The sequence below is a fragment of the Arvicanthis niloticus genome, chromosome 14, assembly GCF_011762505.2.
Source record: "Arvicanthis niloticus isolate mArvNil1 chromosome 14, mArvNil1.pat.X, whole genome shotgun sequence".
Lineage (NCBI taxonomy): Eukaryota > Metazoa > Chordata > Mammalia > Rodentia > Muridae > Arvicanthis > Arvicanthis niloticus.
Window position 1 is genome coordinate 29,773,344 of NC_047671.1, and position 16,114 is coordinate 29,789,457.

The 16,114-nt window shown below is 36.9% G+C and overlaps 1 protein-coding gene across 1 annotated transcript in view; it reads right to left on the reverse strand.

The window, feature by feature from the left end:
- Positions 1 to 16,114, reverse strand: part of Adamts19 (ADAM metallopeptidase with thrombospondin type 1 motif 19) — a 177,635-nt gene that overhangs the window by 81,203 nt on the left and 80,318 nt on the right. Inside the window, exons 10-11 of the mRNA XM_034517656.3 lie at positions 9,005 to 9,145; positions 6,685 to 6,835 (exon numbers count right to left, since the gene is read on the reverse strand). Of these exons, the coding sequence (XP_034373547.1) occupies positions 6,685 to 6,835; positions 9,005 to 9,145 (292 nt within the window). The remainder of the gene's footprint in view (positions 1 to 6,684; positions 6,836 to 9,004; positions 9,146 to 16,114) is intronic.

Here is a 16,114-nt window from a genome sequence, read left to right on the forward strand (position 1 = left end):
TAATTTCCTAAACTTCTAGTATACTAGGAGAAAGTTCAAATTTGTTTATTCATTTTTCTTCTAACAAAAAATATCTTCACATCAAAATATTCTGTGCAATATATCTTACTTCGTTTTGAATATGGTTTACGCCAACCCTTGTGTAGATCTTTCCCAAAAACTCATCTAAGCAACTGCTTTAAGAATCTGAATAATCTTGCTGCTTAGTGGTGCTTTTGGTTCCTGAACACCCTCAAATCTCAGGCTTTATAATTCTAGTTCCTAAATATTTTACCTTCTGACATTGTTTTTAAGACTTCTTTTCTCTTGTAATTAGAGAAAGAAATGCTGTATTCCCACCAAAGGACGGCTTTGAACAATGAAGTTCATTTGTATTCAAATAAAAAATTACTTAGGTTCCCCAGTCAAGTGAAGAGCCAATGTTGTAGAGTCTCATTGCAGAGCTGACCACTGTTGGTGGTCCAAATTCTGACCTCCAACCATTAGCACTTAGCTCTTCAAAACAGCAGGTGTTCTAATCGATCCCCCCTGGGAGCACTGAGAACATAAACAGCAAAGCTGGCAGCTTTTCAAGATAAGCATGCACGAGTATAATAAATCACACGGAGGGGATCTCTTGGATACCACAGGTCTAGAGAGCTATGTTAACCTATAGTCTCAATCTTCTGAAGAATGCCAGTTCACTTCAAGCTGACCTCTCCAAAGCAAGTGAAGAATTGGTGTAGACTGTTTTAACCTTTAAAGGGCAATGTGTCAGATGTCTGAAGTTAGTGTTGTGTGTCTTTTCTAAGGAGAAGGTAGGGTAGAATAGGGTAGGGAAGGGTAGGGTTGAGCTCAACATTATAACAAAGCATTCTCTAGGTTACACAGCCACCCATCAAAATTTTAAGCTTCATTGTGGAAGATCTCTTGCTTTTTTAGTTAAAAAAAATTTTAAAACCTCAAACGGTATGCATGGAACACACAATCACAAATAACACAACCCAGCAATATTCATGGTTTAATCTTTTAGAATGACAAAATATCCTTTCAAACACATAATGTGATTTGGGGTATTTATTTCAAATAGGCTTTTATAGGTATACACACATACACTGTATTATACATTTAAACGGGAAGTTAGCTCTCTCTGTATAAATATCATAAATTTTTCTTTGTTTGTAGCATATGGTTCCATTAAAATCTTTTCAACTTTTTTTGTCAAAATAAATGATCTGAAGTCATATACATCCAAGTAGTAATTCATCATTAGTCATGTAACTACTTGCTTTTAAATGGATTTTCCTCTAGAACACAATCTCAGTACCTCCACTTACTATTGAAAACACAGCCTATTTGTGAAATTGTGTTTTTAAAAAATCTTTTCAGTAACAGTGTGTGTTAGTATAGTATCACTCGAAGAGTTAAAATTACTTGGTTGTCCTACCTATGAAAAACATTTCTGGTCCCTCAAATAAATCATTTTAAGAACCTGGCCTCTTAGCTCACAAAAACTCTCTACAAGGAAGAATGAAAGGCCACAAAAATTTAGTGATTGCTATAAGTTTATATTTAAATACGTAATGAATAGAGTAATCAATAAAAAAATTTTAATGCACAATGATCAAGTGGTTTTTTTCTAAGTTTTAATATTAGGAAATTGAACAATGCAACCAGGCCCAGGAATTACTTTAAATTCTGTGTTCTATATATTCACATAAAACATGTTAACATTTCTAAACTTTATTTTTATTTTGTTAAAAAATATTCCTCATTTATTTGTATGAGGCAGGGGACCTGCATATATGTGGTAACTGGGTCTCTCCTTGCACAGGTAGGTACTGGGGATTGAGTTTAGCATGTCAAGCTTGGTTGCAAGCTCGTTTATCAGCTGAGTCTTTTTGCTGGCCAAAACACTGTTTTGTTAAAAATCTCAGCATATGATCTTTTGAAATGTGTGAAATGCATACAATAAAAATCCAAATGAACAGTGATAGGTTTTTTTTTTTTTTTCAAGAAACAGAATCCAGCAAAGAAAACAATCTGAGTCAATGTAAGGACATGAATAGCTTCCATAGTCAAGCAAAACCAAACCAGAAACACATGCCAAACAAAAACCCTGCCGATCTAAACTACTGAACTAAGCTAAAGTTTCCTTCAAATCCCATTCAAGAAAACTTTTTACCACCAAAATGAATAAATAAATAAATAAATAAATAGTGTACAAAGGACTCTTGTACACTTGTATGTCATGTTCCTTCCATAAGAAAATAAAATATGATATCCTAGCTGAGGACTGAGAGGTCATGCCACAGAGAAAGCCTAAGAAAATGAACTGAAACCTAACCCAGCAGACAGTAGAAGGCAGCAGTCAATAGATGCTATTCTTGGTTCCTTCCGGTCTGGGCCCAAGCACTGAGCAGATCCCAGGCAGCACCTCTGCCCCCAATCTCACAGAACCCAAAGCTGGCCTCCCAGGAGCCCTAACCTGGGTAATCTTAGGTAAGGAGAAAGCAACGCTAGCTCCAAACAGGGAGTAACTGGGACCCACTAGGACCCAGGAAGTCACTCCTGGCCCAGAGCACTGGTTCCTTTTGGTCTGGGCCTGAGCACTGAGCAGATCCTGGGCAGCAGCTCTGCCCCCAATCTCACAGAACCCAGAGGAAGCAGGCTTCCCAGAAGCTCTAACCCAGGCAGTACCTTAGGTAAGGAGACAGACAGCAACACCCACCTCAAACAGGGAGTAACTAGGACCCACTAGGACCCAGAAAGTCACTCCTGGCCTGGAGCACTGAATCCTTCCTGTCTATGCCTGAGCACTGAGCAGATCTTGGGCCCCAGTTCTAACCCCAGAAGTAACACCCACCCCACACAGTTCTGATACAACCAAAATAATAGGAAAGAAAGGTTCCAGTCAGAGACAGGGCAGGTAGCACTAAGGAGATCCAGATGGCGAAAGGTAAGCACAAGAACGTAAGCATCAGCAACCCAGGGTACTTGGCATCATTAGAACCTAGTTCTCCCACACAAGAAAGTCCTGAATTCCCCATATCCCTAAGAAAGCAAGATTAAGATTTAAAATCATTTCTAATGATGATGATAGAGGACTTTAAGAAGGACATAGATAACACTCTCAAAAAATTTGAGAAGAACACAGGTAAACAGGTAGCATCCATTAAAGAGGAAGCACAAAAATCCCTTAAAGAATTACAAGAGACCACAACCAAACAGGTGAAGGAATTGAATAAAACCATCCAGGACATAAAAATGGAAGTAGAAACAATAAGGAAATCACAAAGGGAGACTATCCTGGAGATAGGAAACCTAGGAAAGAAATCAGGAGTCATAGATGCAAGCATCACCAACAGAATACAAGAGATAGAAGAGAGAATCTAGGATACAATAAAAAATATTGACACAACTCTCAAAGAAAATGCAAAATGCAAAAAGTTCTTAACACAAAACATCCAGGAAATCTAGGACACAATGAGAAAACCAAAGTTAAGGATAATAGGTATAGATGAGAGTGAAGATTCCCAACTTAAAGGGCCAATAAATATCTTCAACAAAATTATAGAAGAAACTTCCCTAATCTAAAGAGTGAGGTGCCCATAAACATACAAGAAGCCTATAGAATGCCAAATAGACTAGACCAGAAAAGAAATACCTCCTGTCACATAATAATCAAAACACCAAGTGCACAAAACAAAGAAAGAATATTAAATGTAGTAAGGGAAAAAGGCCAAGTAACATATAAAGGCAGACCTATCTGAATTACACCAGACTTCTCACCAGATACTATAAAAGCCAGAAGATGCTGGACAGATGTCATACAGACCCTAAGAGAACACAAATGCCAGCCCAGGCTACTATACCCAGTAAAACTCTCAATTACCATAGAGAAACCAAGATATTCCACAACAAAACCAAATTTACACAATATCTTTCCACAAACCCAGCATTACAAAGGATAATAGTGGGAAAGCTCCACTACAAGGAGGGAAATTATACCCTAGAAAGAGCAAGAAAGTAACAATCTTCCAACAAATCCAAAAGAAGATAGCCACACAAAGATAACTCTACCTCTAATAACAAAAATAACAGAAAGCAACAATCACTGTTCCTTAATATCTCTTAATATCAATGGACTTAATCCCCCAATTAAAAGACATAGGCTAATTGACTGGATATGTAAACAAGACCCAGCATTTTGCTGCATACAGGAAACCTACCTCAGTGACAAAGACAGACTTTACCTTAGAGTAAAACACTACAAAACAATTTTTCAAGCAAATGGTCATAAGAAACAAGCTGGAGTAGCCATTATAAAATCTCTAGCCCAAGAACACAAAGGGAGGGACTCATGGCTCCACCTATATAGGTAGTTGAGGGTGGTCTTGCCAGGCATCAGTGGAAGTGGTGCCTGAAAATTCGGATTCCCTAGTGTTGGGGAATTTTGAGAGCAGGAAGGTAGGAATGGGAGGATGGTGGGAGCACACCATCATAGTAATTGGAGGAGGGGGGATGGGGTAAGGGGTTAGGCATCAGTGGAAGTGGACAGCCTTGGTGCTTGAAAATTTGGATTCCCTACTGTTGGGAAGTTCGAGAGCAGGGAGGCAGGAATGGGAGGATGGTGGGAGCACACCCTCATAGAAACTCCCAGAATTATATGGATTAGACATGACAGAGACAGACCACCAGACAAGATTCCAGAATTCAAACAATTATCTTGATACTAAAATTTGTTTTGAGAATTGTATATTGCAGAATACACAGCCTTGGTGTATCTACTCATCAAGCAAGCTGGGCAGGCCTGCTCAAACCTCTGATGTCCTGGAATTTCAGCTGGATGCAGTGAAGACACAGCCTCAGAGGCTTATCAATTTACTCTTCCCCCTGCCCCTCTTCTAATATCTCAATACCCACAATCAGCTTGAAGAAGTTAATGAAGAGTCAGCGCCCCTATTCCCTGGGCTTGGGGACTGAGGTGGTTAATATTGGGCTGTCTTTCTAGGGAAAAGTAGTGGTTTTGGTGGAACAGGGAGGATTAGCTAGGATTTATTGCATAGCCATAACCTATTGGTAAAAATAAGTATAATTGTTATTAAGATGAAGTTATAATTTCTTTTTTTTCCCTTAGTTTTTCGAGACAGGGTTTCTCTGTGTAGTCCTGGCTGTCCTGGAACTCACTCTGTATACCAGGCTGGCCTCGAACTCAGAAATCCGCCTGCCTCTGCCTCCATCCATAATGCAGGACAGTGAGAAGGATGAGTATCTGGGCAAGCAAGAGCACAGTTTAATCACGGTTTAAACTGCACACAGATGTTGAAAGGAGACTCTGTAACACTGTTTTGTGGTTTACAATGTGTGTAGATTTGCATATATGATGACTACAGCATAAAGAAGAATGCACGTATGTGGCTACATGTTACATGTTTCTATTCTCCAAGTGAAAAGGAATAACCTAAATTTATGTAGACTGGGAAATATTCGGTGCTTGTATTTTCAACCCTAAAGCTGAGTTTAGTAAACCAGTGAGGCCTGACCAACTCCTTTTGCCAACAAAGCTTTACTGTGCTACTCCCATGTTCACTCCCTTCTAGGCTGTCTGTGGTTCACTAGCTAGCACAGTAGACTGGAGCTGTAACAGAAGCTATCCTGACAACGAGGCCCTGGCCGTTTGGTTCCTTAATTAAAACCATGTGATCCCAGCCTAGTCCTGGGTGAGAGCAGACATTTCAACAAGGAGAAGTGTCACAATGGTAGTTAAAAATGTAACGGGTTAAGTTGTGTGTGTGTGTGTGTGTGTGTGTGTATGTGTGTGTGTGTGTAAAATTTGAAAAATTAGGAAAATTTCTGGAGACTTAAAAATTTTACATTTTGAGCACCGTTTAATGTAAAATAGGACACTACCTATATACTACTATATAGTATATAATACTGAGAAACAGATTTTGTTTTTTAAAAAAATTTTCCTAAGCAATTAGACATTCAGAGATTTTAAAAAAACCTATAGGAAACCAAGTGAGTTTGTGACAAATAACAATATGAACTAGGGAAACAGAAAATGAAAGAAAGATGGCTTCACTATGGATATGACCAAACTACTTTAAAGACTCACTCTCAAAATTTTGTTTTTATAAGAAATAATTAACACTTTCTGATTAGGGATGGATGACTCTTCTACCAACTATACAACCATATATCATTTTATTACATTTTTCCCAATGAACACTTATAAAAGCTTAGTTTTAAAATAGAAGAGTTATTCTAGCATAACACAAATGCTTGCGTGACTTGAGTGGTTTTGGTTTTTGAACTAGAAACTTCCGGGTCTCTCTTCTCTGCCTCAGTCCTGTATTGTTGCTGTTGACATTTTTTTTTTTAAATAGCCATGTCTTATTGCTTTCATTTCCAAAGTGTAAAGAAAACAGCAGAGATTATGGTGTTAGTGGTACAAAGTCTAGGGTCCCTGCTTGAAATAAGTTGGGTCAGAATCAGGACAGGAAGGAGGCAAGGATCACGTGGACCTCAGGAAGATTGTAGATTTAGGTTAAATTGCCCAGGTACTTTTTCTCAAACATTTCTTTTGAGGTTTGGCATGATCTGGTTCAACACATACTAAAATAAGCCCATCCCCTCCACCAGAGAGTTATGCTAAACAATGAATGTGAGAGGTCAAAGATGGCTGCCTGTGGCCCTTACCTGCATCTCTTGACAAAAAGAAGCCAAAGGCCCAAAGAGGATCTGGCACTGTTCGTCTGCAGTGTAAGCCATCCCTGGCAGTTTTGAGGGAACCAACACAGAACTCAGACTCTGCGGATCTGTATGCAACAAGCAGCTACTGGCCTTTGACCTGTTCATGTGCAGATACAAAATTTTTATTTAATTTGAATTTAACGGAAACAGTCATTATACTTACTTGGTAAGAAGAAACAGTTTCATAATGAAATTAAAATTTATTATTTAATAAAATACTTAGTAGCTCTGCCATTGAATACTTTAGAATGAATTTTGTATATGAGACTACTTTAAGATAATCTAAGATAATCCTAATAACAGTACTGTTCAAGTTAACAGAATATTTTGAGTATGATTCCATCCATAGGAATCAGTTTAGCTGCTTTTCATTAGTTGTGATGCTAGCATTTGTAAGATATATTAATTAGCTCAGACTCAAGAGTAACTTTCCCCAAAGCATCATATGATATCTGCCTTACATGGAAATTTAAATGAATCATTTTCTAAGGAGTAATAATAGTCGGGACATGTCTGTAGGTGACATTGTGATACAGCTTCTATGTTTGATGTGACATTTAATTTGATCATAGTCCTGACATACCAAGACAGTCATGCAAATCTTGCATGTTCTTCCAAACTGACTGCTGCTAGCCTTTCTGAGGTATTAATGCTTTGAATGACATTCTGAGTTGTCTTGACAAAGAGCAGGTTCAGACTCTCCTTGACCACGTTTGGAATAGAGACACAGTTATGCAGTAAACATTATATATTTTAAATAAAGTTTTATCCTTTGAAAGTTTTGTGCCTTCATAGAATGTCTATTGATCATATCTATCCATCACCATCTCCTTCCAAATTCTCCTAATTCCCTACAGAAGTAGTTAAAGCAGAGGCCAAATGCCAAACATATACAACTCTGAGTCCTCAGCTATAAGTAGGTCTGCAGCAACTTATCAACTTCACATGATACAAGCTTTGGACAGCTTCATGGAAAAAGAGGTAAGAGTCAGTAATCAGTGGAGACCTGTGAACTGCTGAGTTCTGGGCATGGTATAGATGCTTCCAGCAACCACTTGCACCTGGAAGAGTTGCCTGGATAAGACCCACAGAAGATCAGCCAATCATAAATCCAGCATGGATGGAGGAGGAGTTCCAAGGGACCCACTATCAGAGGAACTGTTAACAACAAATAGCTGCTGAGGAAGGGAGTTATTCTCCTTTGGGGGTGTGGCCACTGATAGGTAGGTTTCTCATGACCCCATGGATGACCACACCCATGCACATATGGGCAACCCCAAATAAACATTATATCTTACCATACTTAAATATCTAATGCATAAAATAGGATCACCTATTTAAAGAATATGGATAAAAGAATAAAGTTCATGATCGTGGTGATTTAACTAGCGAGGCATTGGTGATTTCTAGTTTTAGATTTATGGAGAGCTTAAACTTACTGCTTCACATAGTCTTTTACCTCATCCTTTGTCAAAAGCATAGACAAAGTACAAGTACTTTACAACAAACAAAACAAAACAACAACAGTATTTTCCACTTCTCTTTCTGGCAAGATAGATGCTGTCATTCCTGATAGACGTGTACAAGAAGACTAAGGTGTCCTGTGGGCCACAGAGGCTAGAACTGCTTCTGAGTGAAGAAGTATTTACAGTTTAGAAGTACCATAAATGAAAATAGGAGTTCATTTAAGGCAGCCGTTCTCAACCTGTGAGTCACGACCCCTTTGGGGGTTATACATCAGATATCCTGCAGATCAGATAGTTACACTATGATTCGTTGACCGTAGCAAAGTTACAGTTGTGAAGTAGCATCAAAATAATTTTGTGGTTGGGGGTCAACACAACAAGGAAGAACTGTATTAAAGGGTTGAAGCACTAGGAAGGCTGAGAACCACTGGTTAAGGCATTCCATGTGCTAACAGGTGTGTTATAGGATACATAATGAGTCTGTTTCTACTCAGTAAAACGGAAGGCGCAACTACATTTGGTGACATTCGGTGACAGACTTTTCATGATTATAACAATTTCAAACTTTCAAATCATCTTGTCCATCCTTTAGTCCGAGAAGTATGAGAACTGAAGACCAGATGAGTTAACCTACGAGCTCTAGCTCATTCTGTAAATTAATGAAAGAGGGTCAGAGTCAACGGCTCTGTTTCTACCGTGGTGGCCGTTCTGCGTTGTCATGTTGCTTTTACTGGTTAACAGAGTCAGCAGGAACACACAATTGTTCACAATAGAAGTCGTAATATTAATGACCCTAGTACCTGAGAAATCTTTCCAAATCTTCTTTGCTGCACCTGGACCACGAAACATCACCGAGATTCTGTCCTTTGATCCATTCACCAGACATGATATGAAGACCATCAGCACAGGATGGGTGATCATTGTCATGACTGATACCCATGCTGATTTTAAAACACGATTGAAAGAAAAAAAACATATTAAAGAAATGGTATTTTATCTCTTTCATTACTACATTGGTATTCTAGTCAAAACATGTAATGGGAAATTTAGTTTTGAAGAAATTAATTCAAAAATAAGATTATATTTCAAATTAAAATGTTTTAAATGTTATTACCTAAGTTTAAAATTAAAAAATGTTATTTGATTAAGAACATTTTCCAAACATCTTCAACATGCATGCTTATATGTGTGTGTGTATATATATATATATATATATATACACATATGTATACAGTTTCATATATATATATGAAACTGATCTGAACACATATTTTTTCTTTGTATTTATATGAATAAAATATCAAATTTTCATTCAATCTCACTGGATTCTGAAATCAAACTGAACTACTAATCTTGGAAGATTTTCCTCATTTGCTCCCTCTTCTCCCACACATCTCAAATAACAAAAATACCTCTCAGAAAACTTCATTACCATTGTTATCTTTTCTGTTGAATCGTAAATCTGTTTAAGGAGAAATCCTTGCACTTTGACTTGACTCTAAAAACTGAGTTCCATCTTCAATAGACCCTAACTGAAGTTTTTCCTCTCTAAAACTTCTATTTAGACTTGTACTCTTTTTCCTCTGCTGCTTTGTTATGATTTAGGTAGCTACTGTATTCCAACTTGTCACCACAGCAACGCCTGTGCCTCCCCATCCCAAACAATCACTGTCTGTGAAATGCTCTTGCCCAGTATAGTGCTAAATATTTCTCTCAACTGTTATCTCCTTTCGATATCTATTGCCACCTAAAGGAGGTCATAAAACATTCTTACTAGACAACAGAGACAATTTGTATGACGTTCTTCTTGGGTCTTATCCCAGTATGTTTTACTGGCACTCCTTTTTTGTTTGCTTCAACTTTACAATAAAAGCTGACTTTAGAACTCCTCTGTCTTCTTATCTCCTGTTATGGCAGTTTCCAGATGACCCAATGAAGACCTCGGCCCTTCATCTTTTGCCATTTCATTTATTGCAAATGCCTTGGGATTTCTCAACTATGTTTCTTATTCTCTTATAATTCACTATTACTTAGCACTTCCTACGTTCTCTATACCTACCATATGAGGACCCTGCATCTTTTCTGCCTTGATTTAAAATATTTTAGTGTAAACAAGACACTGAATGCTTTAATGGGAACCCTGTCCCAAAATAAACAAAGCAACAACAAAACAAATGAACAACAATAGCAAATGAAGAAGAAGGGGGTGTGGTGAATGAAGAGAGAAAAACGAGACAGAAACAGAGACAGAGGGACAGACAGAAGGAGAGAGATAAAGAAACAGACAGAGACGGAGACAGAGAGAGACGGAGAGAGACAAAGAGAACAGTGACAGCAGTAACTAATGTGCTTCACAAGACTCTCCGCTAGAACATGAGAACAGAAAACTTACACAGTAACTCTATGCCCCACAGGATTCACCCCTAAGAACACAAGGATAGGGAATTTCCATAATAAGTATTTTTTCCACAGTGTTTTTCCCCTGTGATCATGAGAATTGAGACCTTCCACAGTAACAACACACTCCACAAACTTAAACCTCTAAGAACATGGAGATGGGTAGTGAACATCAAAATTAATTATTGATCCCCACACTCTCTCCTAATCATATGTAGACAGAAAATGTCTACAGTAATATGCACTCCACAGGCATGACTACTCAAAACATAGAGACAGGAAGTGTTCATATTCGTTATGTGCCACATAGGTCTCACTCCTAAGAGCATGAGAAGGCATGGCAGTCTCTGCAGTGAGAAATCACTGAAGCAACAGTAGTGAACATAAAAATCCCTGTTGAGATGAACATAAGTGTTTTCCCACCTTATAAGTAACCCTATGGTTTAGGAGTGATTGCATATTTGGCTGGTGAAGACTTGCTTACAGTTGGAAAGAAAAGAATGAGATGACAAATGGTTTACAAGGCTGGAATCAGCCCTCACACACCGGGCATTGTACATTCCCCTCCATCCCCTGGACCCCAACGTGTATTCAGGCTTTGAGCCCAACCAGATTCTACTTAAGATTCAAGGTTTCTGCAGTTTATTTCCAAAAGACTTAAACCTTGTCTACTTGTGTATGACCTTATCACACCATAGGATTTTGTTAAGAATGATGCATTCTATGATTTATTAGATAATTTCAATACTTATTTTCAAAATTCTTGAGCACAAGGAACTTTTAAGATCCCCAAATGTCTGACACACAGAAGTTACACTCTATATAGCTCAAGTAGAATTTCTTCTTTATAAGACAAAATTCTTTTAATGTTTAATTAATTTTCAAATTTAGGATTTCAATGTAATGGCTCCTGAAAAAGGGATAATCTTGAAAAAGCAGAGAGAGAGAAAGGTTGGCTTCATATGTTCAAGGTTTCAAACAATGGCATGATAGTGCAATGTTCTATATTCTCTGGGTCTGTTCTAGATTCAACATAAAGTTTTGTAATGAAAACTTGCAAGAACGTTTATATTGTAGTTTAAAATACTACGAATTTTAACCAAAATTGTTCTGTGTGATCACAATTAAACTTGTTCTAAAAGCAAAATTAAAAATTAATATAAAATATTAAAATGTAAATTAAATATTTGAATAAAATTTATTATGACAATAGACTTTAAAAGAGGAAGCTAGTACCCAGGTAATAAATCCTATCTGTATTCTGAAAAAATAAAAAAAGATACTATTAAGTGTGATAATTTTAGCTATGATCATTTTGATTAGATAAAACTAACAAAGGCACTATCAAACATAACTACTCACTATCAGAACAAGAAATCAATCACTAGTGAATAATATTTCAATTTTTCATGAATGTCTTTGAATTGGGTCTGTATCACCACATATGAATAGTATGATTAACATAGTAAGAGAAATGCGTTCCAAGTTTGATAATCATAAGAAAAGTAAGAGATTGTATAGGATGCATATGAAACAGTCCCACTGAAAGAAAGACATGATCTGGGCATTAGATTGACTTTTCTCTATATTACCCTATCTACAGGAAGAGAACAAATTAAAAGCTAGTAGCAAAGCAACTATGAACAGGAAAGACACTCTCCAACTGACCCTTTGCTATGAAGATCACAGGAGGAGGATGAAAATTGTTGATATAGTGACCCCACGGGGTAGGAGGTAAGAGAATTTTTTTATTTTCTTTTGACAAAATATATACCGAGACAAAGGTGATTTGCTGTGTTTGCTGTATTTGTTAAAAGTATGAACTTAAGGTTCATTGAGAGAATTTTCAGAGCAAGAACTACGTTGCTTGGTTATTGAATTTAAACAAATTGAGAGGGGGAGGTGGTGGGGAGAATCTGAGAGGAGTTACTGGAGAGGAAAACGTGATCAAAATATATATATGAAAAAAATTTAAGTAAAAAATAAAATAAATAAATAAAGTAAAATAAGGGGGAAAAACCAAGCACCTATAAGCTTGGCACAATCTCAGAGAATAACCAAGATAGCTTACTGTGTCAGTAATGTCTCACTTGTGATCAGTACATCATTTCCCTGTTAAATCCTGGCTATGGCCTGCTCATTGGACACCCCTTGAGTTAACAGCCTCTGACTATGTATAATATGATCAATTCTTCTCTCCTAGAGAGGAGGTCTTCAGAATAACGCACAAATGTTGGCATTTTACAAATTCTGTAATAAAACTTCTTAAGTGGTGTATCCATTTGGGAGATTTAACTTCCAAGACACAATAATTTCCAAATAATTTCCAAAGAGCTGATATGATTTTCCAGTTGTGAAACAGAGCAAATTCTTACTCTGATGGCCAGTTTCCTTCTGGTCATGATGTTAGAACTTAGCTTTAACTGTGGATAGAGCTGATGATGGAATTATTACTTATTAATATTTTCTGAAGATGTTGGATTCCCTCCAGAAAAAGTTATCAATAAATTGAGATATGTGTATTTTGAAACACATCTGGAGTCACCGGGAAACATTGCTAAGTCTTGATTCTACCACTTTTAAATGAAACAACCATGAATTTATCTGTGCTGATCAACACATTAGTCATTAGAATGATATAATTTCGTCATCATAATAGCTGCACAATGTTCCCATTAGAATATCTTCAACTTTACAGATGAGAACACCTCTGAGGTCAAGGAGAGAGTGGTGACTTAGATGTATGTTCACTCAGTCCAGTGCTCAATCAGACAGACCTCTAAATCACCTTACGCCAAGGCTTCTCTTTCTAGACCAAACTCCATTTAAACAGATGATTTTTATTCTGAATGTTTTCCTTTTTAATGCCTCCCATTTAGCAGAAACACTTCTCCCTACATCCAGCTCTGCAACCACATAATACCACGTAATATACATTGCAGAGAAAACTGTTTCAAGTAAGACATAGTAACACCTCCCCTCATGCTGTGCAACTGAACTACATTTTAATAATCTCAGTTTAAATTCATTTCGACAAAAAGCCTTGGGCAAATAAACCTCTCCACTAACATTGTACATGGTTGTCAAGTCAACTGAAAAAATATTTTTATCTTATAAAACTTCTCAACTTGTTTAAAAGTCCCTGCCAGGAAGTTTTTGTGATATCCTGCGGAAAGCTGGAGACTGGTTTGGATCTTGAAGATGGTCCCTTTTGATGTTGGAAGAGTTGGAGAACACATGCATTCACTCCCATTTTGGGAGTAATCTGGAAAGGGCTTGATTTGTAAACAGTAATATTTTAAAAAGAAAAGAGATTTTCTTTAACTGAGTAGGTGGGGAGAATAAAGGAGAGATAAATAGCAGTAAAGATGTTTTAAAAAGCAATAGGGAAATATATTATTTTTTAATCTCCCTTAAAATACTATTATATATAATATAGACTAAATATATAATATTTATATATTCTATATATAGTTTAAATAGAGTTATGCCCTATCATGTAATAATGCTTCCCCACAAAGCCACAGATTAACACAATATCTACCACTAGTCATGAAAATCTCCCTTCCAGTTGTTGGCTACAACAGTCCTGTATACTGCAAAATAAAATAGTCTTCAGGTCAGTTTCTGCTCTGCAATTGCGCCCAGTTGTCTCCCGGATCTTGAAGGTAGACCTTGTTGCAGAAGACACCATAAACTTGAAGGAATAAAGCAGAAACAGACCTAGAAGACTCCTCCACAAAGATTAACTCTCACTATCAGAAGGCATTATTCCAAGTGCCAAGCAAGAAAAGAAGAGTCTTACTCAGCTATAAGGCCTGATAACATAATAATGACCAGAGTGTAAGACATCCCCAAAAGTGTAATAGTGACACTTATCTTAGAGGTAACAAACAATTGAGTGATTAACTTTAAAGGACATTAAATAAAAGGGTTCATGCTGGTGCCAGAAACCTAACCAACTACCCGTGGTGGGAGAGGTCAGAGACCCCACAGGAGAGCCTGCTACTACCATTACTTTCAAAGCCATTAAAATTCCTAACACTCATACACATAGATAAATACAGCTCTCATCCCTTGTCATAAAAGCTTCTTTTTTAGTAGATGGAGGCTACTACAGACAAACACACTGTCAAAATACACAGATGTGACATTGTGGTAATTACGGTCAACTGGTATACCTACAAGGTAATCTCTACACCTACCTACACCTACAGCTCAGGGAACAGCATGGAAGGGGGACAAGAAGATAATAGGAACCAAGGACCAGGAGAGTTGCTGTAAGATAATGTCTTAATATATATATATATATATATATATATATATATATATATATGGCACTAAATGCACTCAGCATAACAATAATAATTAAAGAATAAGGCAAAATCATGAGAAGGCAACATGGAAGGTTCAGAGGGGGAAGAAGAAAAACAATGCAAATACAATTTTTCATGTATGAAATTCTCAAAAATTAAATTTAAAAGAGGTTCTGATTTTGTGTTAATATTTTTCATGACAATATTTTTCACTAGAAGCTGTATACTATATATAAAAATAAAAGAAGAAACAAGTAGTGATATCTATGTTTAACTGGAAGTAAATTGGTTTCCATTAAGATATCATTTGATTCTACTGAATATATAAACATATCTGATTCAATGTAATTGCACTGTTGTATCCTAATGGAAAATGGTTAAATATTAGGAATTACAAAATAATTTATATCTATTATTTCATTTTAATTTTAGTCATTTAACTCACTTTAATTTGTGAAAAATAAAACACCATAAAACAAGTATTTCTATTAGCATTTCTAAGACCTTTGTGAGACAAGGCAACACATGAGATGTGTGCTAAAATGCTTGCTGGCACACAGGAAGGCTTGGACCCCATCTCCAGTCCAAATGTAAAAAAAGACAGAGGTGAAAAAAAAAAAAAAAAAAAAAAGGAAAGAAAAGGGCATTCACCAATACTGTGGTTTAAGCCCGCCTACTGATGATGTATCCATTTGAAGACCACAAACTACTCCTTGGTGCTATAGGAGATGGCATCACAGATACAATCAAGACCAGGCTCTACCAATAGTACATTGATTATCCACTGAGGTTGGGGCATTCCTGATGGCTTAGCCCACATCCTAAGAATGTTTTATGGTAAAATTCTCCTTCCTGTCTCCCCCTTGGCTTCCTCTGCTGCCATCCATGATGACAATTGCTGACTCTATCCAACTGTGGACCACCAAGAGTCCAGCCTCCAAAGTAAAGTCCTTTCATTTCTCTCAACGGGAAGAGAGTCTGAAAACATGATGGACAGGGTATTTAGATAGACATGAGGTTGGTTAGACTGCATATTCCTTGGCCTTACTACCATTAATTGAAAGAGAACACTGATCCATAGAGTATAAGAAATCTCACTATAGTACATTTTCTGGATGATTCTTATTTACTCAAAGTCCTGAGAAATAATGATACACTAGCTAAAATCTATTCCTTAAATCATTATTCAAACCATCT